General features: G+C 42.4%; 1 protein-coding gene across 2 annotated transcripts in view; it reads left to right on the top strand.

Moving 5' to 3' along the window:
• LOC119698574 overlaps positions 1 to 23,617 on the top strand; it is a 341,074-nt gene that overhangs the window by 22,345 nt on the left and 295,112 nt on the right. For both annotated transcript variants that reach the window (XR_005256172.1, XM_038130625.1), the window contains one exon: positions 2,078 to 2,151. Coding sequence is in view for 1 of the 2 variants with exons in the window: in XM_038130625.1 (XP_037986553.1) it covers positions 2,078 to 2,151 (74 nt within the window). In the remaining variant the exon portion in view is untranslated. The remainder of the gene's footprint in view (positions 1 to 2,077; positions 2,152 to 23,617) is intronic.

Genomic DNA, 23,617 nt, shown 5'->3' with positions numbered 1-23,617 from the left:
TATATTTGCATGTGTAATTTGGTTATCTAGTGCTACTTCAAGCTCAGTATTACTCATTTCTGATGAGTAAAGAACAATTTGAGCTCTGGCTCTTTACACTAAATTATACATTAAACCCATCAAATAAAATCTTTCCCCCATTAATTTTGACGTTACAAATGCCATGGATGTCCTTGGGGACAGGGTTCTACCCAATACCCTTCTACTTATTCATTCACCTAAGTGTTTGCAGAGTCCTCATTCTACTGGCCAGCTATGTGCCAGAGGATCTTCTTGTGTTTAACAATTACAAGTGACTCCAGTGAAGACCTTAGTCTTCAAAGTTTGGGGTTTTTTTGCAAAAATGCTGACCTGCTTTTCATATTCCAAGAGCAGAACTGGTTAAAGGAGACAAATCTGGGCTGTCCACACTGTTTGCATGTGGTTGTTACTCAGGGTCAGTGTTTCCCTGTGCAGTCAGGCAGGGATAGATTTTTATTTGCCCAGGTCTATCTCACAGCAACACAGAAAGACCTTATAAACATGGGAAAATCTGACACAATAAAGCTAACAAGGAAAACTGTCCAGTCTTTTAGAACTAATTTATATTACATTACATTTAAGGAATGGCATATTATGTAGCTGAGACAAAAATCTGTTGAAACATCAGAATTGTGAAGTGAAACATTGGGTTATGGATGGATGCTGTTACCTGACTAAATAAACATCCTTTGTGATTTGCTTTGGTTTATTTTATCTCTTTATTTTTCACTATTCAGTAGGGGGTTTTGGGTTCCTTGGACTCTGCAGAGGATCAGTCATTTTCTCCCTGTGGCATTCACAGCAGAGCATCTTCAGCCTTTGTCTATTCACAGCTGACTGGGTGCACTGAAGTGTTCTTATTCTTTTTTGTTTCCTAAAATCTTAGTTGTAGAGAGAAAAATCAAAAAAGAGGGCAACTAACTGGGCAGGTCCCTGTAGGGAACTCAAGGGCCTTGTATTTGTTGAAATTGCTTGAGCTCCATGATGTTAATATTTCCACCTGATAAGTTAGCCAGACACAAGAGGTTATGGTTAGCTTTTACTGAAATGAAAGAAGAGTTTTATTGGGGCTTGTTTTGTTTTGTGTTTTGTTTCTTTTAATACAAATCCTGATCAGAGCCAGAACCAAATGGCAGTGTCTGCACCCAGGTTTCTGCCAGCACCAACACAAAATGATAAAATGGCTGATTTGTTTGTTTGTTTGGGTTTTGGTGCCTTTTTTTTTTTTTTTTTTTCTTTTCTATTTCTCCTGTCCTGGACATAAAGTCCCAGTTCTTATTTCCTTTTGTCTATATTCTCTTCTTCCCTGGAGTATTGCCATTCTGCTGCAGACACAAGGCCATAACCAGATAAGCTCTCCCCTTTGCACCTGCATTTAGGACGGAAGCAGTGAAGAGCCCTTCACAAGGGCTGTGAGAGTAGGCCAGCAACTGCATCTGAACAGCAAGAGTCTCTGCACATGAAACAGAGATCATCTTCCCTGTTTCCAATAGCACCTGCCTACCCTGCAAATTAATCTCTGGGAGCCGGAAGATGGGCACCCAGAAAATGAGGTACAGACAGTGACAGTGTATGACAAATTTAGATTAGGAGCGATCTTTCACAGCCAGAGTTGGTATTCATTTCTGATCTCATGGGCAGCAAATACTCATTGGTGTCAGTGGGAGCACAATGGGGACTCACCTTGCCCACAGTTACTGTATTAAATGACTTGTAACTCAAAAGGTCTTGGATGAAATTTATTATTCTACACCAAACACATCAGTTTACAGTGATGTTTTGCTCAAGACAAACCCTGAAGAAGTGATAAGGTAATGTAAGTCAGGAGAGGGAGAAAAAAATTTTAAATCTAGGTTATTTTATTATTGATTCTTTTTGTCTAAATACATGTGGATAACTTTGTTCCAATTACACAGAAACAATCCCTCTTTGCAAAAGAAATTCCAGATCCCATCATTTCCAGAACAAACCACACACTTGGAAGGTTTTATCACAGCAACTATGCTCACTGTTGAGTAAAGAGAAATTCCCTCTTATTTTTTTATCTTTAATACAGGTCCTTAGCTGACCTGCTGGAGTTTCCTAGTAGTCTGTTGATGGTGCTAGCCAAGAACATTCTGCTGTCTCCAGGTACGTGCCTGAACTGACATGTTTCTGAAATGGCTTCTTCAAACACTGTTCCATTGCTTTTTCAGTTTGGGAATTAAAATGGAAAGTGCATTCACTCCTTACTATAGAAAGAAAAATGGAAATTATATATTAAAATATTTAAAGTGGTTAAATTAGCAATCAGCACAAAGTGAGTTTGGTCCATTTTTTAAAAGCAGCCCCCCAATAACAGGCAAATTACAGGTCATCAGACTCAGATTCACTCTCCCTTCTCATTTTGATGAGATTTTGTGGCTCTTTCATTCATTTATGGTAATGCGTCAAATTATGCTTTAAAAAAGTTAGAAATGAAGACAAGAGATGCTGCTTGTTTGAAAGTATTTTGCATAATGCAATGACTTTTAAGTTTGGGTAATGCCAAAGATTGATAATGCAGTCTAGAAGCAAATAAAATGCTGACATCCTCTGCAAGCTTTTCATCTGTAGATAAATATCTTTGCTGCCACTGATACATGCATCTTTGTCCAGCTTTGTCCAGCTGTGTGCTGTAGTACAAAGCCATCATTTTATTCTTTAGACAGCCAAAATTCTGAAATGTATAGGCCAGCTGTTTGTTATACTTAGTGGCCTGATAGAGATTTCCAAATGTTATGTGGACATATCAGAGCAAAGAGATAATGTGATGATCAAAATCAACATGTATAGGAGTACTTGCCATGCAGTATTTTCCTTTTTTTTTCTTCTTAGCCTGAAACTAGCTTACCCTTCAGACATGTATATTGGTAGTAACAGAGATATGCTTTCATAACTACAAATGGCAGCCCCGCAAGGATTGTACTGCACCTCGGCAAACGATGTTTTCTCCAAAACCAGTTGTTTAGAAAAATCATTAATTAATTAACTTGTGCTTCCATGAACAAAGGGCACTTCAATTATTATTTTCCCTTGTCTTTTTTTGATGTTTTCTTTAGAGGCTTGTTTTTTGTGATGTTCATTCTTCTAACTCTCCTTGGTAAGCATATTACCGTATCATCTACCTGACAAGTCATCTATAATATAGCATTCAGAGAAATGGTGGCCGAAGGAGTCTCAGAATGAATGTGTTTCTCTTATTTGCTGGGCCTACTAGTCATGAGGCATCAGGACAAAAAGGGAGATTTCACTGTTTCACTTCCCTGGTTCTTGTCTGCTTATGGGTATTTTGAAAGCAGAGGCAGAAGTATCACTGAGCCAGTGCAAAATCCTGTGGGGCACTAGGACTGAACCCATCCATCCCATGTAAAACATGGCCCCAAATGCCTTGGGTCAGCTTTTCAGGGGAGCAGGGAGCAAACAGCTCAGCAGGAGCAATGGTCCATAGCAGTCTCACACTCTCCAGGTGTGGTCTGTGAGGCACAAATTCTGTGACTTCCCCCCCCACCAAAAAAAAACCAAGAGACCCATCTAAGTGGGTTGGGAGGCTGGTGATCAGCTTCCATGGAGGTTGGGTGACCAACAGTCAAGCACTGCTGGTGAAGAAATGCTGCAGTATCCTGAGGTCAAGCGCTGCCCTAGAACAAGCTGAAGGTCTGGATGTGCCATGGTAGGAAGCCAAAATACATGTCAGTGTTTAAAAGCAAGCATTGCTTCTGGTAGCTCATAAATATTATAGTTGTCATCTTTCCCCCTCCTGGTAGACCTAGATACTAGGCAGGTTTAACTCCATTTTAAATCTGCTATGTCTATGACTGAAATCATAATATTTATGCAGGGTAGTTTTTCAAGAAGCTTAGTGAATGTGAAAACAAGTTCCTGGGTTTTCCCCTTTCATGGAAGCAAGCTGAAGGTCAGATTTACAACATCTTAAGCTACATTCTGTGCTCATTTACACAGCTGTAATCTTGAGTTATGCCACTGAGGACAAGCAATTGCTCCAGACTTACAGGATATAACTGACAGCAGAATTTAGCTTGGGGTTGCCAAAGCTTAAGAGAAAAGGAGCTGCAAGGGTGGAATTTTGGTGCTTGTGAAGTAGCTTGTATATATTCAAGGAATGCATGAGCCCAAAGATTTATTAGTAGTGTTTCAGAGCATTATTGAAATTAGACCTAATTATCTGTGTAATTTGCTGGAACCAGCATTTTAGCATTTTTGATCAAGTATATGCCATTAATTTAAAAAAGAGATGTACCAGGCTGCTCTCAAAAAGCAAAATAAAAAAAATTAAAAAGAAAGCCCATCATTTCTAAATAGCATGTTTTAAAAATTTCAAAGGTTGTTGTTGCTTGAGTCTTTCTCCCCCCTTTGCATAACAGTCCATTTGCCGTCTAATTGTATGGAAAAAAGTTCACGTCATCCCCGAAGGTTATTCCAGCAAGCAGAGAAAAGAATTATCTCCTTGTTTCCAGACTAGCTCTGCCATCTCTCTCCCTCTTGTCCTTGCTCCAGCCCCACCATGCCACTTGGAAATAGTGCTGGCTGTCTTTGGGTGAAGGAGCAGAAGACAAAGCTGTGAGCAGCAACCAACCTGCTCCTTTGCAATGAAGAAAGTGCAAGGCTCCTGTTCAGACCTGTACCCCGTTCTCTCTGTTCAGGCATGATTCACAGGTACTGCTTGGTTTGAAGGTATCATCTCCATTCCTAAGCCTCTGTTTCTGCTGTGGCTTCTTGCCAGCCTTCTGGTGCCCATGGTCATCTGAGCTCCTAGCAAAGAGGAATGCTCTTGTGACGAAAACAACAGCCATGCAAAGGTGGATTGCACATTGCTTTTCTGCTGGTTTCTGTGGAAACTTTGGATAAGATCCATCGCAAGTCTCTCTGTCATGCTTTAATAGTAGCAATGATGCTTACCTCTTTCTGAAAATGTGCTTTGAGGATACAACCATTGTTGTGTACGAATAGCTTGAAGCTTACATGAATACTAAAGCTGAAAGTAAGAGGAAAGACAACACAGCCAGGTTTTAGCCATCACTTTATTTTGCCAAACCTCTGCTCAAAGAAGCCTTTAGTTTGGGACAGATGCTGTGTGGTGCTTTTTTTGTGGTCAGCACTTCTCTAGTTCGGACTTTCACTTCCTTTTTTTTTTCTTTTCCTTTTTTTACCTTCTTAACCCTGCCTCCATGTAGGTCTCCAGCAGCATAAATGTGGTCAGCACGTCATTTTGGGAGGCAAGTAGTAAACCTGAAGGGGGGGGATGCTCTTATTGAAATGTTCTACACACTGGCTCAAATGGTGGAGAAGCATCAGCTCAGACTTTCCCAGTAAATGATTAACTTTTGTTTGCACAGAGGAGAGAGCCACAGTAAGAATGCAATTAATTACACTGGCAGTCCAGCCAGGCCAGCAGTCAGCAGTGCTCTCGCTTGCAGCCCCTGGCTCTGCAGGTCTGATTTGAGAGTAACTAATTAAATGCAGGTGCAGGCTAGCAGACTTGTTGAATTAATGCAGTGTCTTCTTTTCGGTGTTCCCAGGCATTTGTAGCTCACAAAAATAGAGCAGGCACTTGGTGCTACAAATAATAATAGAGTGCTGATGACGGAGGTAATTAATCCTTTATTACTGTGGTGTGATAGGCTGCTGCTAGGGCTGTCATTCAAGTACTTCTTATGCAAAAACATGTCTGAGAGGTGAAAGAACATGGAGTAGGAGAAAGAGGAGTGTTCTAATGGACTTGCTTGTGTTATGGGCACAGATAGGTCTTCAGGGTTTTGACAAGATTGTCAAAACCTGGTAGTCAAAACTCAAGACCAGAAATTCACTGTACTATGTTATGGGTTCTACCTTTGACTCACCAGGGCACTTTCAGTAGGCAGCAGCTTAAAATAAAAATTCAGTCTCATTCAAATGATATACAACTATGAAAGAGAAATGCAAGGCCATAACTGTAACTTTCTTTTCTCTTTTATTGCTTCCTGAAGATCCTCAGTTGGCCTTCGTCATTAACAGGCTACTGACTCCAGTGGACGCTAGGTTTAACCCCAGTATTGTTCATTGTGATGGTGCAGGGGGTGATTGTCTTGCTTTAAGGGAGACTGGCTTTGAGTGGAGGTAATGCAGATGTCCAAGGAGTTGAAAAAAGAGCAAATACTGTTTAGGGTTATTTATTTCCAATAACAAATGCTGTTCCCCTTACTGGTTCAAATCAAGCTGCAGGACTCAAGTATCTTTTTCAGCTAAAATTAAGGGTAAACTGTGAAAATGTTATCAGCCTTCTCTCTTTGTTGTCTTTTATTTGTTTGTAATACTCCTTCTTCCCAGACACAGGAATTTTAGGATTTTATGAGATGTCAAGAAGGAAACAACCTTCTGTGGTAGTTGCCCCAAGAAGTACCAAACATTAAGATATTTCAGCCTCAACACAAGGAAAAACCCCAAAACACAATGTATGTGTTTACTTTAAAGACAAGGAGTGATTTCATGTTCTTCTTGTTACTTCATGATGAAAATGGTCCAACGCTATTAGGAATGTTTATAGTGGGAAAATAATGCCAAGTCTAATAAATGATCAGATAGGACAGACTATGTTTTATTCAGTGTGGGAACCAAACACTGCCATATTGTACAGATTTGCTGATCTGGAAGAATCGTTCTTGCCTTACAGAATGCAGCTCAAAAGCCGAGCGCATGAATATGACAGTTTTGTCTTTTTTTAATGCAGAGAATTTTAAGACAGAAACATTGCTTGGAGAGTTTTCGAAGGGATTCTGATCAACTTACGTAAGGTCAGGAAATCAGCAATAATTTGTTATCCTTCCATATTTTCCAGTGGCTTTTGTTTTTCTTGCATCACAATTCTTATCCCAGTAAAGATAAATAGTATTCAAGTATTTGGATGAGAACTAGTATTCTGCTACACATTTTAATGCTGACTCCATGGTAGGTAAATAGCTGAGAGCAGTTCTTAGAGCGAGGATAGTTTCTGATTCTTTTCTTCCTCTTTGCTGGTTACTTGTGACCCTGTGGGAAATTTACATGGTGGAGTGTTTGCCCTCACAGGGCACATAAAAGTTTTGTAAAAACACTTTTCTATGACCATGTGTATTTTTCAACAGCAAGAAACATTGCTGACCTTCTCCTGGCTATGGGTGCTGGTGGGAGAGAGCTGGGGACGGGAGGCCCTAAGTTACTGCTCAGCTCATAGAAAACTGGAGTGTGCGTGTGTGTGTGTGCATAACCAACCATAGGTTGTGCCTGCAACAAGCATGATGTTTTGTTTTCTGAACTCCATGCTCTGAAATTCTCAGGAAGCTGCTCTTTGCTGCTGACAGTTGCTATAGGGGTGATGGCAGCAGTGAGGTGGTTTTTGTTCATGTCTTCTTGTCTTCGTTAATTTCCAATGTGTCATTTCAGCTGAAAATATTCAGTGGCTCTTAATGTGTTCAAAAACATGATGTTGGCTAGGTGGTTATTTATGTCACAGTAAATATTTGATGAGGAGGTGTGTTATTTTTAGCCACAATCACAGCATATTATTGAAATTTATAGGCCTTAAATAGGCATCTAACACATGATCATTTGTTACCTTTACAGTTTCCTGAGGGTTTTTTCCATTTTCCTTCACAATTTGAACTGAAAAGGGGGTGATTCACAGTGTTGGTATAGATTGTTGCACACAAGCTGCATAGTGGGGGCAAACACCAAGCCTCAAATCACAGGACTCATGCTGATAGTGGATGCTGCAGCCACTGAAGCAATAAACCCATAAAGGCTGTGCAAATACGTGAATGTACAAATGGATCTCAAAGCTGTGATTTTCATATTCCAGCAATCACTGCCGTAGGAGTGCATGACTGACAGCACAAAGGACTTAGATTTACTGTAGAGAGATGTAAATTGATAAGCCAGTAGACAGGCATCATTCTTCCTTTATTCTCTCTCTGTATCCCATGTCTTTCTCTGCTGGCATAATCAAAGCTGACACAGTGCATTCTATACCAAGTTATATTTTTCGTAATTATAAGACAGTACAAGAGATCTGAAGTTGTTATTCAGGAAATGGCACAAAGCTCACTGAAATACAGGTTTTCAGATTGATCCTCTGATAATATTGTTTTTCACATAGATTCTGGATACTCAGACTCTACATCTGTGTCTTTAAGCTGTCTGGGTGCTTTAAGAAGGGATAAGTGCAGGAGAAAAAAAATAAGAGGGAGCTTTTCCTTTTGCGCAGAAGGAAAAATATACGAAGCATGAGCTACTAGCTTTCTTTCTCCTTACCAGCAGCTGGATCTGAAGCATTTTGCCACACTGTTTCTAAAAAGGTTTGTAGGGAGCTGACCTGGGGGGAAGAGTTACAAGAATTCAAGAAACAAAAATAGAGAGATCACCCATAAAGACCTAGATGAGCAGTCAGCCTTCCCCTCAGCTGACTGACTGGTGTGGCACACCTCTCATGTCTCGAAGTCAAAGGGTCCTTTTCCACTGATTCATCTCATTAGGCTCAGCTGCCTCTGACTTGAATTGCAATGTTTTTAGATCTAAAAAGAACAGATTATGAGATATAATGGAGTTGTTATAATACAGATGCATTTGGAAATCTCATTTTTCCTTGCGTCTGAAAAAGTGTGGTAAAATCTGAGCACTAATATTGCAGCCCTTTGACCTCAAATGTGTATGGCTGAAAATTCAGATCCCATCTGGACCCAGTGAATATGCTACCTGAAAGAAGGCAAATGAATGAAGCCTTCCATGCTCTGGAGCTCCAGCAGAGAGGTTCTGCAGATCACCTGGGAAAATCCCAGTGCTGTGAGTAATCTTCCACATAGTTTCATTTTAAAATTCTCTGGTATTTTGATTGAATTAATGAAAATAGCAAGGAGAACGAAAAATGATATTTGGATTTTTACTTAAAACAGATTGAAACTAGTAGGAAAAAATGGGATTATCTCACTTGATAAAGTAGAGATTATTATTTTTCACTGAAAAACTGTTGTCTCTTTCAAAGTCAGACTTCTTTTGCACTTCCAGAAATAAACTGAGAAGGCTATAGCTATAGTTCATGGATTCATGTGCAGGCCTTGTCTGCTCACTGGGCTTCAAACTCATGATATCTCGAGTCTTGCTTTGCCTCACTGACCTACATGCACAATGACCATAAGGCAGAAAGCAAGGTCTTTCTCTCCCTTTCATCTTTAATACAGGAAACTTCTTAATCCCAGTAGCTCCTCTGCTTAAATATAGTTAGTTTTAAACAGGCAGAATTTATTTTTTTTCTTTGAGCAATCAATTCAGCTGCCAGAATTGGGAGCCTTTTTATGTTAAATTGCTTCTGTAGTTGATGGGAAAAGAAAGATGCTTCTGATGGGAGATGTGGATCTTTGCTGTCCTTTGGAAGCACCTGGTTCTTGATGCAGAGGTACCTGATTTCAGCACCTCAATTTTAAATGCTGGACCAATTAAGCAGGCTGGACCTAGAGCTCTTCATGCTGCTGGGAGCTTGCTGGGGACATGTGAGGAAAACCATTGCTGGTCATGCACTCCTGTCAAAAAGCCCTTGTCTTAGGGCAACTCAGGGAATTATGAAAGAGGAAAAAAGTCCAAATATTTTTAGCTCTAGCTAGCGAATAAGACAGCTTATTCTAACTACTAATAACTTAAGTGAGAGTGGTTGTCTGAAGTACTCTTGAAGATGAATCCTGGCTTACTCCCATCGGTCTGACTACTGTTTAAACCTTTCACTTGCATGTATTGATTGATGCATTATTGCTCATGGCAGTGAAGGACTTTTTACCAGAAACCATCTTCTGGGGGGATTATAAGGAGTATATTGGAAAAGAATTGAAATATCTCTGTAATTTGGGCAGTGGACACATAGCTCTGTAAGAGCTGCCAAATTGGACGCTGCCAAATGATTTTACATAGGTCACTGAAAAAATCTTTGTATTAGCTATGCCAAGTTGCTACGAGCATAGATTAATTTCAAACATAGAAAGAAAAATGCAAAATCTTATAACTAATTTCCTAGGCCATCCAATTCACAGGCATCCATGCCAAAAATGTTTTTACTGGACTATTTTCTTAACAGAGTCATTATGTCTCCTTCAAGGTAATTCTTAAAGAAGGGGTTTACTTCTCCTCACTTTTTCATGTCTGTGTCTCTGGCAGGACTAGGCCTTTGGGAGCATCTTAGAGTGAAAGTGTGAGAAACCAGAATGCCTGCTGCATGTTTTTTGCTGCATATTCCTTCAGAACTTGCTTTTGAAATGCATATTGGTTACAAAATAAACCCGAATGAGCCATTATACTCTGGTGTGTAATTATGTATTTAGGACACATACTACACACAGCTTTAAAAGAAATCTGTATGGAAACAAATTGCATTACATTTGCAAATAGCTGAAGGTAGTTGAGCAGCAACACCTCAAGCCTTTCAAAATAGTGAAGTAATTTACACCATTTTCTAAAGTAATTATCTCCCTAGCATCAGATTCCAGTTGTTTCAAAGTCTTTGCTGCAGAGAAGCTGCAGAGGTCTCAGTATAGCATAAAAGACCTGATCTTGGGTGTCTAACAGCCTTGATAGAGATTTAGTGCTTCTGCTGATGTACCATGACAGAGCAGGACTGCTGGCCTTTGGGAGGGAACGTTACTTGGGCTTAACATCCCACGTTGAGAGTGGAGACATGTGCCAAGTAGAGAGGCATCCCTGGGCAAGGGAGAAACCCTTCCTGTCTCCCCAAAGTTTAGTGAAGAGCAGAGATTTAAGTCTTGCTTGAACAGTTCTGTGATTTAGTGGAGTGATGGATTTACCTTTGTGGTCAGCCTTGAGGATGGAGAACCCTCTGGTTTCTTATTTCAGGGTTTTGAATTGCCACTAGAGCAAGACAGTGCATCTCCCCAGCTTTGACAGTGTTGTACCACTTATTTTTCCTCTTTAACTGGTTCTTGGCAAAGTACCTGCCTCTCAGGGGGCCAATCCTTGGAAATAGCCGTGTGTAACAGAAATGGCAGCAGGCACCCGTAAGGAAGCTGCGTGCCTGCCTGGGCCGATGATATGGAACAGCATCAAGCGTGCTTCCCTGCCTTGAGACAGCAGTTCCTGCATTAAATCTACAAAAAATGCCTTTCTGTGCACAGTGCAGTTGGAAATGGTACGAGTCACGCTTATTAGCACTGGCACATATAAGGCAGAGCTGCAGTAAATGAGTTAAGTGTCCTGAGGATTTGAGGACTGGGGTGTTGCTTTTCCTTTTCTGGAGCTGAGCACTCAAGAGACTTTCATTAAACCTGGGACTTGGCAGATCCTCATGCTGATTCTACCACTTATTTGTTGTTCGGCCCCGGGCTAGTCACTTAACCTCTTGCCGCCCTAATTTCCCCATCTGGAAAATTATATTTACTTACCTCTCCTGGGGATTGCACAGGGCTTAATGAATGCCCGTAAGGGATTCGAAGATCCTCAGATCTGAGATGATACAGGACTGCAAAAGATTCAATGCGTGTGCAAGGAGGAGGGGATGTGTGCCCAGGCGGGAGAGCCTGCCTGCGCTCCTGGCCCGAAACCAAGTCTGAAAATCTAATCAGCAGGGGAGGATCGTACTCTCTGTTTTAGATTAAACCCTCTTCCTTGTGGCCTTTTCAGATTTGCTGGTTGAAGAAGGAGGCAAGTGACTGAATGGGGAGGAGGGCAGCTGAGGTTAACTGCTTTCTCCTGTTGGTCCCCTGGATCTTCTTGTCAGTGCAATAACAGCTGGATCTCCCAGGAAGGTAATGATCTTCCTGGATACTCCATCTTGCTGCAGGCTATTAGAGAAGCAAGGCAGCCCTGTTGCTGCCCATTTCTTTAGCAGGAAAAAATGAACCTCTGACCAAAAAAAAAAAAAGTTCCTCCATATAATTAAGCAGCATTAGAATGAGGCCTGTGCCTTTGCTGATGAACTTCAGTGAAAGCAGATGGTCACAATGGTATTAAAAACTAAAGACTTCAGTCAAGCTTTTAATTGAAAACAATTGGACCCTGCTGGATGGTAATTACCTTGGCTGCTTGCAAATAATATCACAGCACTGCTACCTATGAAGGAAGAATGAAAACCGAGTTAATAAGAACTGCTTAATCTGCATACAATAAACAAGGAGCATCCAAAACTATTTTCTCTGGTAGCTTCTTCCCTGCAAGAGGCTTTTAAGTGGTTAGCAGTGTGAAAAGGAACACAGAGTGGCAGAAATTGAAATGTGTGAAATGTTTGCTGGCTTTATAAAATAACTTGAAGAGCCCATCTTCCCTCATCTCCCTCCTTTTTTTAACAGCTGAAATTCCACATGCATCTGAGAAAAACAGCAAAGTATAATAAAGTGGAAAAGCTCTAGATTATCCAGCATTCCTCCTCTTCTGAATGGCAACAGTAATGAGAGGCTGTGTTTATCTTGTTTTATCTGCTTTATTCTTCCCTTGCCTGATCGACTGGAAGGCTGGGGCCTTCTAAACACCCAGTGTGGTTTCCACCATGTTATTAATTGGATTTTAATGATCATTAACTTAGTATGCCTCAGTGTCTAACAAAGCAAATGTAGTATGTGGCATATTTTGCCTGACCATTTTCTCATTTCTCTGCCTAGTGCTGGGATCAGATGAGGGTTAGAGGGCTAGACCACCTAAAAGGGTCCTGAGTCCTGACATGCTACGTATTTGTTGATACAACATGACAGTAATACAGCTTTACAGTGTCTTCCCTGCTGTGGAAAAGGATCTGTGTGACTGTGGATGTGCAGGTGGAAAAAACAGTCCCGGTGTTGTCTCTTTTAAACACAGGTCCTAGACGTGTATAGAATGAGTCAAATCCTGTCACCTCTCATGTAAACACTGTTTTTCATATGGCTGTTCTCTTGGGCATCACTTTTGTTCCCCTATGAGCAGGCAAGATGCGTTGTTGCCCCAGTAGACCTCAGAAAGCAGCAGCTACTGCAATTTTGCAAAATTAATGAGTAGCTGTGAGCTGCTAGTAAAAGTGATGCAACAATTTTCCATAACATATCATTTTAGAAGCAGTGACTTGAACTACTTTTTCTTTTCCTATCCAAATATTTGTCTTTTCAAGGCACCAGCCAAGAGTTTGTCTTGTCTTGTCTGGCAGTATGATGAAATTAACTTGTCCAGTGTGTTTCATCTGGATTTGATGATTTTATGCCTGGAGTTCAACTTTCATTCACTTAATACGCCATGATTAAACAGAGTGAGGTCCTGAACCCGTGAAAGTCAGAAGTTTTCACAGTGTCTTTAGTATGATTTTGCTTATTTTTATGTAATCAAAATATGCTTAATGCTTTATTGCTGTAATGCCTTGGAAACTGCTTGCTGACACAGTCGCAAGACTGGGTGTATTTCACAGAGTCATTAAAACTGATGGTTTTAGTTCCTGTACTGCCATCTAAGTTGAGGTATTCTCATTTGTGCTGAGGACTTACTCATGGTCTTTCCTCTGCCGCTGGACAGCTGGAGAACAGATCTGCAGCTGATGGGGCTGGTGTCCCGCTCTGTCTCCTGGCTCTTTTGTTCAAGGTGGGGGCAGGGTCTGAGCAGAATTTTGATCACAACATTTCCAGCCCCGCCTTTATCAAAGAACTTGGGGCAAACTTGAAAGACCTTTCAAAAGTGTCTTATGTTAGTGGCTGTGGTGATTTTATCAATTTTATAGCACCTACTTTTATTTCTACAGAGTTTTACTTTCAACTCTACAGAGTATGATCTTATTGTAATTACTGCTTCAGCTTTAAGGGAGCTGATGTGGACCCTACTATTTTAAAGGTATAAGCTCTATTGATCTAAAGTATTCTGAGCGATAAACAGCTGCTCCGGTTGATTAAAGCTGAAGGGAAGCTGAAGCATTAAATCAATCTCCAAAGCTGCTCTAAGTATATTACAAAGCAATTGTGATTATTGCTATTATATGACAAGCTATATCATAATAAAGAAAGAGATCATTTCTCTTGGAAGCATTTAGAGGTGTTGTGGTGCTTCTTCTCAGCCTGCCTCATGCTGTCACCTCTGAAGCTTGGCTAAGTGACAGAGCATGCCACTCAAGCAGACTGATCTTGAAGAGAAAATACAAGAGCAGGGCCTTTCAGCTCCCCAGAGCCTGCTCTTCCCTGTGTCTATCTGTGGCCGACAGCAAATGCTTGGGGAAGAAAAACAAGAAAGAGGACAAGTGTGCAATAGTGCTGGCCACATTGTAACTGCCTCTGATCCTTGCATCCTTCATAGCTTGGGATGTTCTGGGCTGTGGGATATGTTTGTGCCTGTCTAAAAGTCCTGAAGGCACCTTTCTTTTATTACTTTTTTTAATCACTTCTTGAACCTTTCTTTGGACAGCCTTGGGCTTCACACCATCCCATGATGGTGCATCACACAGTGCTCTCACGTGGTTTTATAAAATAATACTTTTTTGCTCTTGTTTTTCAACTTTCAGCCTGATGTTTTCTGTTAGTGCCTTCTTACTCTTGTGTTAAGAAAAGCAGAGGATAGTAGTTATCTGTTAACCTTTTCTATTTCACAGACACAGAGCTCTGCTTCATCCTACTCTGTTGTCTCCTTCTTTTCCAAGGCCTATATAATCTCCCTTTTTTGGAAGGTGACTTATTCCTCTCACCATCCCTTTCACGTCTGCATCTGCTACTCTTCTCATTTTGCTGCACGCTCTTCAAAAGGCTGTAACCAGAATTTCATATGTTACTTTAAGATGTGGGTTTTTCTAAGTTTATTATTTCTTTTTTTTTTCAGGTGCTCAGTGATCTGTCCTAATTACATAAAACGTACATATGTCATGCAATATTGAAGACATGGATATAAGATTTCTGAAAACTAAGGTGCTACATGAAATAATCTTAGGTTTAAGATCCATCTTATGTTGCATTTAAAATGTAAAAATGGATAGTATATGAACAGAGTAGGACTCTTCCCTGTAGAAAATATAATATAAAATAAAATTAATACATAAGTTTATTAAACTTTGCCCTTGCTGTAATTGCAACAAAGAAATTATAGTACTTTAGCCTAGAGAGGATAGCATTTCAAAGGCTAACTTCTCCAGAGGGTGTCTTGTGTCAGTCCTCTCAGTGCTTTGTTTAGTCTTTCTCTACCAAATACAGTCAAATTATCTCAAAACCAGGAAGTCCATGCTGTCTGAAGGGGCCTCCAAAGGTACGTTGTTGGAGCTTTTGCTTTTGCTGGATGCACCCCATACAGGCAAGTCAGACCCCCTCGGGTTAGCAGGCAGACACAAGACGTGCCCTTCTTTTGTTTCTCTATTGTGATATCTCTTTCGAAACTTTGAAACATTTGCAGTCTCTCATGACCTTCATGTGAAACCTAATCCATATTCCTAGTGTGCTGGAGGCTGAGCCTGGTGCAGTTATCTTTGTTGCATGAGATTTTTATTGCAACAACTGTTAAACCTTCTTTATGGTGGTTTCACATGAGTGTCACAAGTCCTCTGGGAAACTTCTCCTGAGTTTCACTTTATAGTGGTATGAGAGTCTTGTGAGTCTTGTGAATGTAGGTTTTACAGAGTTTAGACCAGTAAATAAAATTTTAATTGGGAGATCTTGAGGCCCTCCGTGGATGGATTTTTTGCCCTGTGAGAGGAGTGTTGGGTCCTGGGCCTGCTCAGCTGGGGAAAGAAAGAGCTACAGGTAAGCCTAAGAGCAGCCTCAGGTCCTTGACTTAGCTTGGCTAGGACTAGTTTCAGTGTGCTGAATGGGTTGGACAGCTGAAACTACAGACCTAAGTGTCAGAGGTTTCCCACTGGAAAGTGGGCCATAGCAGTCTACTGGCAGTAGCCCTCCTTTCCTTAGGATGAAATTTGATGAGCATTTCCTTTGCTCTCCTGTGCTAATTTAGTTGAGCCAGTCTGGTACAGCTACATGGCAAATCATCAGGGAACCAGTTCAGATTAAAAGTAATCCTTCTTTTTTGTTCATTTGTTTTAACCAGTTTTAAAATTGGTTCCTCCCACAGCTTCATGAAAATTCATCTTTGTGCCACTGAGGCACAGGGCAACAGTAGGAACAACCTTCAGGGAGTGCTTCACCTGGCACTGGATTCCAAAGAGGCATTTTTCAGACTGTGGCTTTACAGTCAGTTTTTAAGATCCCCCGGAAATATCTCCCAATCCCACAGCTGCATGGATTGCCAGCTGAAGATGACCGTTTGTGAAACTGGACTTCAAGCCAAGTCTGTGGCAAAAATAGACTGCAAAAACAATGAATCACAACTCAACACTGCTGCACAATACTACACTAATGCTGTTCTGCCAGTTTTTGGGGTGCAATCTAACCATTTGTTAATTTGCCCCATTGCACACTGCTGCGGGGTGCTGAGATTCATTGTAGGCCTACAGGATGATTGGTGTCTGCTGAGCCATTCAGGACGGGGCCTCACAGCTTTTCAGGTCCTGCTGCTGTTTACATCAAGTGCCCTAAGACTGGCTGTCCCAGCTGCCATCCTCCATCTGATTGCCTCAGCCTCATTGCTATTTTATGACCAGAGATTGTGTCTGAGCACAAGGATGTGAGTGCATCACCTGCCTTTAAGAGAACCAGTTTGTGCCGAGGGGGATGGGATTTTTAGGCACTGCAACTGTGAGTTAACATCACCTGGAAACCAAGTGTGATGCTTTGGGTGAGGTGGGACTGATCCTAAACCCCAGCACTCAGCCTTGAGATTTCTTTCACAGGGATCAGAATAATTCCTGGCCTAGCTAAGACCCGTTTCTGTTTATGTTCCTTTCTAAAACTTTCTAAAACTAATCTATTTTTTCTCCACTGCACATATTTTCACATTTGTGCTAATGAAAGCGCTGGATTGTTCCAGGGGATCACATGGAAAATATCTGTGAGCTTTGGCCATCTCTCTGAAACACTACAGTCAATTTGGTGTTTGCTTTGGCGTGTTGCTGTGAAAGATTTTAAAGTGCTTGTGTTTATATGTGTACAGGGAAAGCGGGCTCCTGCTCATTGTGCCTTTGTGAGGCTGCCAGACTGTCTGGCCCCATCTATTCTACTGTAAGTGAAAAGAGCCTCGCGAGCGCTCGCTGCGTGCTTGGACCAGGCTCTTCTAGGTACTATGCTTGGAAGCCATTCTGCCAGCTTGAAAAATATCTTTCTGCCTGAATAGTGTTTACTCCCTGTTGTTACAAGTAACGTGTAGGATTGCTCATCAGTGAAGAAAATTTTCCTTCTTCCCTTTGTTTCTTCCGTGTACTGGGCAGCTTTGCATACAGTGCATTTCGGTGGCCCTCCTGCAGTAGGGCAGCCAGCTGCCCTTTGAGAACAAGAAAGGATTTTCCATACAGAAGAATGAGAAGTAATGTGTGAAAATTGGTGGTATAATGCAGTCCTGGTCGAAAGATTTGGACGTTGCCCTTGAGAAAGGACTTACTTTCCTCCTGTAGCCCGCTGCCTTCTAAAGGAAGGTAAGACAGAGGTTTTCAGGTGGAAGGCTTTTCTGTCCAAGGTGAGTTTTCTCTGTGTAGAGTGATATTGTCCAGCTGAAAGCTCCCACAACACCCTTTGAGAAGATGGATGACTCCAGCAACCCCTCTATTAATTTTCCTGCCCACAAGAAAGCTTGTTCTAAAATTTAATGATATCTGTGAGCTCCTGCTGAAAAGTCATGGGCTGCAGGACCTGGACTTGACTAGTAATTATAAAGTGCTTTGGTATTGAACTTGAAGTCTGAATAGCAGTTTGCAGAATTCAGGACTCCTTTCCTTTTTCACGTGACAACAAATGTTTATCTCAGATTTCCTCTTCTGGAAGGAATAGCTGGAGAACAAATGTACATTGATGGGAATTGCCAGGTACCTGGCCCCAAACTGTAGCCCAGCTATGCTTAAGTCCTGTCTGCAACTGCACTGAGTATTTGGAGGAAGATGCAAATACTGCTGGAATGGATGATTGGGTCTAAAATGCAAACACACCTGCCTGCTGCTTCCCAGGGAGCTCTGTCAGCTTTTGTTTCAAGCAGCGGCTCTGTTAATTTCAGCAGGGGAGGTACAGCAGCTGATGCTTAACAATTAATATTTTTTGTTTTCTTTCAACTGTCATGCTTTGCCAGCCAATTTTGCTTTACAAAATCTGTAAGTGGGGAAGATAGGTGTTTTCTTTTATACAATGGACATGAAGGAATTAAAGGATTCAAGACTTTAAAACCTTAATGAATAATTTAGGCTGTTTTTACAACAAATATTCACTCTGCTACATACACCCTGATACTGGGCTCAGACATTTTGGTATCAGCAACAGAGCCAAACCCCGAGGAGCCAAAAGTTAAATACACTTTTATTCAGTGTCAGCCATCAATCTCTTTCCAGGATTTACTCTTGTCAATTAGGGGTTTCAGCTTGAGAATCTGGCCTGTTAGCTTGCAGTGAAAATAGATAGGACCAGGTACATTACCTGCACAAAGCTCCCCTGCGAGACTCTGTGCAGCCCAGCCAGCCTTGTTCCTCCTCCTGCTGTTCTTCATGTTGCTCCTGTGAATAAGCAGTGTTGCATGTGCGTAGACCAATAAACTCAGACACTTGGCTTCTCACTAAAGCAGCTGAGACAGGAATAGCAGGAGCCTTCTCAAGAAAACCAGTCAGTGAGCTTCTCTGTGTCTTGGCATGATGGTTTTGAGGGATATTCATGATATTGTGGAGATTGAAGAAAGCCTAGGAATTTGCAGCTGCCTGGTAGCCTATGTCAGATTCTCTCAGTCCTGCTAGTGTGAGACCTTTAAGGAAGGATTTTCCCTGGTGTAGCCTTTTTGTTTTTTGGTTGGGGGGGAGTGGTTTGCCTGATATTTGGAAATACTGAAAGCAAACTCTAAGAAGGCTTGCTTTGTTAAGAAAGTGCCTTACCAAAGCCCTGCCTAGTACAAATAGATCAATCCTCCAGCTCAAGGGCTGTTTCATACTCTGTGCCTCAAAGCATCCACCACCCTAGCATCAACAACAAGCAGGGTGAAGAAGGACCAGCAGGCCCCTGGATTTCACTAGTGCCAGGATTAAACATTTGTTTCCGCTTCTCAAACCACTGTGTCTGAGGGTTCAAAACACCGCTGTGCCTGCTTGCATCCCCCCTGCCAGGGCATGGGCACATGCTTCTGCAAAACCAGTCAGAGGTAAGCTGCTGCTGAGAGCTACACAGCACCGAGTGCAGCCCTGTGCATTTGAGAAGATAAATGAATCCAGAAGAAGAGGCTTTTTCTGTGCTGCTGCTATTTCAATGGGAAAGTGGAACCCTGAGATGCTCTGTTCTACTTCAGTGGTTCTAAGAGGAGCCTTTCTCCAGAGGTCTCTGGCACCCAGACTAATTGAAATAACTCCAAAGGGCTCTTTTAAACCTAATTCTTCCCCCATGTTTTCAGTTTCTTTTTTTTTTTTTTTTTTTGGCCTCCTGTCTACACCCTCTCTTGAATGAAAAGCTTTAAAATTCTTTTTTTTTAGAAAGGATTCAAATGTATTTTGGATGAAGTTAATGTGAAGTCAAGGTTGATTGCTCATCCCCCTTAAACCACCAGCAGTGACTGAGTGCCGGCGAGTGTGAGAAGGCAGTTCAAACATAGCTGGGAAACTTGTGAGCAAGCTGAACAAAGGGTGGGCTGAAGGCTGGGGATCACTGCTCCCCCTCCCCCCCGTGTGACTTTCTCAGCCCACGCTGAACCCTTTGATCACTGTCCAACACGGGGTTATGTGGCAGCCTGGGCTGGGGCCAGGGATGTATACATGGGTGGAGGCTGCTGTAATCTTCACATGCCCTTGATCCACCCTGTACCCTTATTTTCACAAACACTGTCGCATATCACAGTGGGGTGCATCACTGCCGGTGCTCCTTCAGCTAAAACATGGGACTGGCCCTGCCAAGCACAGCACCCTTCTCCAGAAATCTCTCTGATAGCAACATTTTGAAAAGTGTGCTTGTATTTTGTAACCATTACTCTATTTTTGCCAAGCACATTTGTATTTGAGACTGAAATACAACACCGTGAGTACAATAGTGGTATTCAGCACACAGAGTTTGTGTCTTTCAGAAGTGGCTGTTCTGGGAGAGCTACACAGGCGAGCATGGCTATCTTGGGAAGGTGCTGCTCATGAAGAAAGCACTGCCAGAATCTTGCCTCTGGAAGCATATTCTCCAGACCACCTGCTTTAGGGCAGTATTTTAGCTCCATATTCCTCTAATAAGGATTTTCCTATTGCGCTTAGTGGCTATTAAGAACTCTTGAGTCCAAGATAAGTTCTTACAGATGTGCTACCATTATCATTCATACTTAAATGTTGACATAGTCATCTGCAAAATGAGCTGAAACTCTTGAAGAAAAACGCTAATTGTCTCTAAGGTAAAGTGGATGGGAATCAGTGATGGAGATGCAAGCTGTGGTCCCTTGTGCTTTTCAGTTGCATTTGTTTGTGGCCATTCACCATCAGAAAGTGGGAAGAGGGACCTGGTTTCTCCTGCCTGCCTCTGCCACTGTGTCTTTGAGTAAGTTGCCTTCAGCACAGTGACACAAGTAGACTTTAGGTGTTTGAAGACTGCCAGCAACATATGGCATGTCAGATTTTAAAAAAACCCTCTGTTTTCTAATAAAGCCTACAACAAAACAGGTATGGGTTCCACTCTTCTGTATTATTTCCTGTTTATTTTGGGATGGCCAGGGGATCCTAAAGGAATTGTACCATTCCCTAACAAAATTTTTTTTGCTAATTGCTAGAGTACGGTCGTGTATGGCCCTCTCGTTAAGTGACACCAGGTTTTCCCAGGTGGTGGATCCACTGCTCCTTGCAGATCATACTAAGGATGTTGCAACCCTGCAATTATTTTTCTAGTGCAAATGCTGAAACTGGTTGAAGAAGATTGAGAAATCTAGCCCGTCTCTCTTCAGCTCTCCCCTCCCCCCCAAATTACTTCAAAGGTCAATGAAATGCAGTTTTGCCCAGACAGAGGAAAAGCCGTTATGTGGAGTCTCCTTATTCTTCCACTTTTCAGCACAACAGGACCAAAACAATACACAGGCAAGTGACTGTGAAACTGCCATGAACCTGCCAGTTGTGCAGCTCAGAGTCCATCTGGAGCTACAAAGAGGGGCCAGGATGTGTAGGGGCAATTGCCCAGGGTTTGGGCATGAGTAGCAAGCCATGCTGTGCGATGGTGATGCAGAAAAGCAGGTCTGACTTGGGGACCTATGGGACTTCTGCCCTTCCTTTCCACTTCTTACAGGGAAGCTGTAGTCTGGTGAGCTCAGCCCCTGCTCTGGGACAGTAGTGCTTGCTGCTCTGCTATGTAAGAGCAACCCCTATCCTGTTACTCTGGTGTAGTTACCAAGGTAAAAATCCAATGTTGTAGATAAAGATAGACTATTTGATGCTCAACTAGGGAATAATCAATCCTTTTCTATTGGGTAGAAAATGCAGCTGAAGGAGCCTGGGGTATCTTTATGCCTATTTACTTATTACTGTATCCACACTGGGAAATGTGGTGCTGCATTAGGACAGAGGACAAATGCCCAGGGCTGCTCCCTCTACAGTGCCTTGGAGCTTGATGCCACCCCAGGAGTAGCCTCCAGATTGCTCTGCAGCATCCATCAGCCCCAAAGATGTGGATGAAGATGTGGCCCTTATCCTGAGCCTGAACTGCAAGTCAGCCCTAAGGTGAGAAGCTGTGATGAACAAGGATTGAGGGAAAAATGAATCTGGTTTAGAAAAGCTACCCATCTTTAAGATTTTTTTGAATGTTCACATTTTTTTATGCAGCATTTTAGAACATTTCAGCTGCTCCCATTTGGAATTCAATTCCTCTCCCTTTTAATCAATAGCAGGCCTTAACAAAACAATATCTCACAGGAGACACAAGCACACAGTGCTGAACAAAGCAAAAGAGCCACTGGCTTACAGCAACAATTGCTGCTATACAATGGGTTTTCAAAGCTCAGTATATATTTTGTCCCTACTGGGAAAACTATAACAAGACTGAATTAGTGGCTAGGCTTGCCAAAGGGAGAAATTAAAGTGTGACGACTTGTCTGACACCTTGAAGTACCTTTATTTATTTTGGGGGAGACGACAGCATGGGGAAATAAGACGCCTATTAGGGAAAATTATTTTCTGTTGCTTTCCAAAGCATACAGGAGATCGGCATGCCTAAGGGCTTAATCCAGGTCAGGGATCAGAAGTACCTTCTGGTGGCTCTTGAGAAGAGCTGACAAGTGTGGGGATGCTGCCCACAGATCTGGGGATGTGCAGGGGTGGATGTACGAGTGTGGCTTTCAAGGGCAGGATGGTCTGGGAGTTCCTTGTCCTTGCCAGGAGAGGCTTGGGGTTGGTTTGCAGGTGGCTGTTTGGTGAGGGAGAGAGAAGAGGGAGATACTGGGTGAGAGCAAAGCAAATTCCCTTCGCTGTACGTGGCCGGTCACCCCTGAGCTTGCAAACTTGGCTTCTCATCTGTGCATCTTGACAGCTCCTTGCTCTGGCACTAATGGGTTTCAAGAGCTCCCAGTGAGCTGTAATCACCTTGGTTCAGGGCTCAGCTTGCACCTTTACAAGCACCTTCACCCCTTGATGTTAACCTGTGGTCTCCTCTATTCAGCAGCTGAGCTTGTAAATTCATGTAACCAAATAGCTGTGCTGTTAACTGCCTGCACGAAAGTGAACAACACATCCATCTTCCAGTGCCCGGCCAGCAGCCTAATGACACTGCTCACCGTGCTTGTGGGCAGCCTTTCAGACATAACTAACTCTGGCACTGTAAAAACAATTGTTTCAGTGCTCACACAGGCCACATGGCTCATCTGGGCAGAGGAGGGAGGTTGTGCAGGCAGAAGCCTTCCCACGGACTGTCCCTGTGCACCAGTGCCCTGTGCCATCGTCATCACATTCCACGGTCTGATGGCTGGCTAGGGAGAACTTCACCCTGCTGGTAAATTGTGCCTCACGCCCAGAGCAGCAGCCTGCTTGCAGTGGTTTTATTTTCAATTGTGATTGATGTTTGACGAGTCTTTTTTAAAAGGCATGCCTCAGTTTTGCTGTCTGTAACCTGAGTGCAATTTACCAAGGTAAAGTGCCACCAGGAGGATACCTAGTAATGAAACCCTGAATGGTGCTGAGGTTCTCTGGCCTCTCTGCTTCTTGCTGAAGTCCGTGGCTTGAATCCTCAAGTCTTGAGATTGATCTCGTCACAAAGATTGTCTGAACGCAGCCCTGGCTTTTTATGACAGGGTGTGGAGGAGGCTGGGCTGCAAGTTCACCCTTGGCTAGAGACCCCACAAAGGAGCTCAGCTGGGGACACCACTGAGGGAGACAAGGCTTGGCTGCTTCCACTGGTGCTCATGTCACTAGTTGTTATTGAAGGAGAAACAGTGCAGCTTTCTGTCTGCAAGTTACTTAAACCTGCTATTGGCAGTGGTGTGATATGTTGCCTTCCTCGCCCCAAACCAATCACGAGCAATCAAAGTTGGGAGCACATGAGCTGGCAGGGGTTGAATGGTCATCTTTTTTTTTTTTTTTTATTTGCTGGCTGCTTACCTGGTGCAACAGGCA

The sequence above is a fragment of the Motacilla alba genome, chromosome 3, assembly GCF_015832195.1.
Source record: "Motacilla alba alba isolate MOTALB_02 chromosome 3, Motacilla_alba_V1.0_pri, whole genome shotgun sequence".
Classification (NCBI taxonomy): domain Eukaryota; kingdom Metazoa; phylum Chordata; class Aves; order Passeriformes; family Motacillidae; genus Motacilla; species Motacilla alba.
The sequence above is the reverse complement of the archived record's forward strand: the minus strand, read 5'-3'. Positions and strand labels throughout refer to the sequence as shown.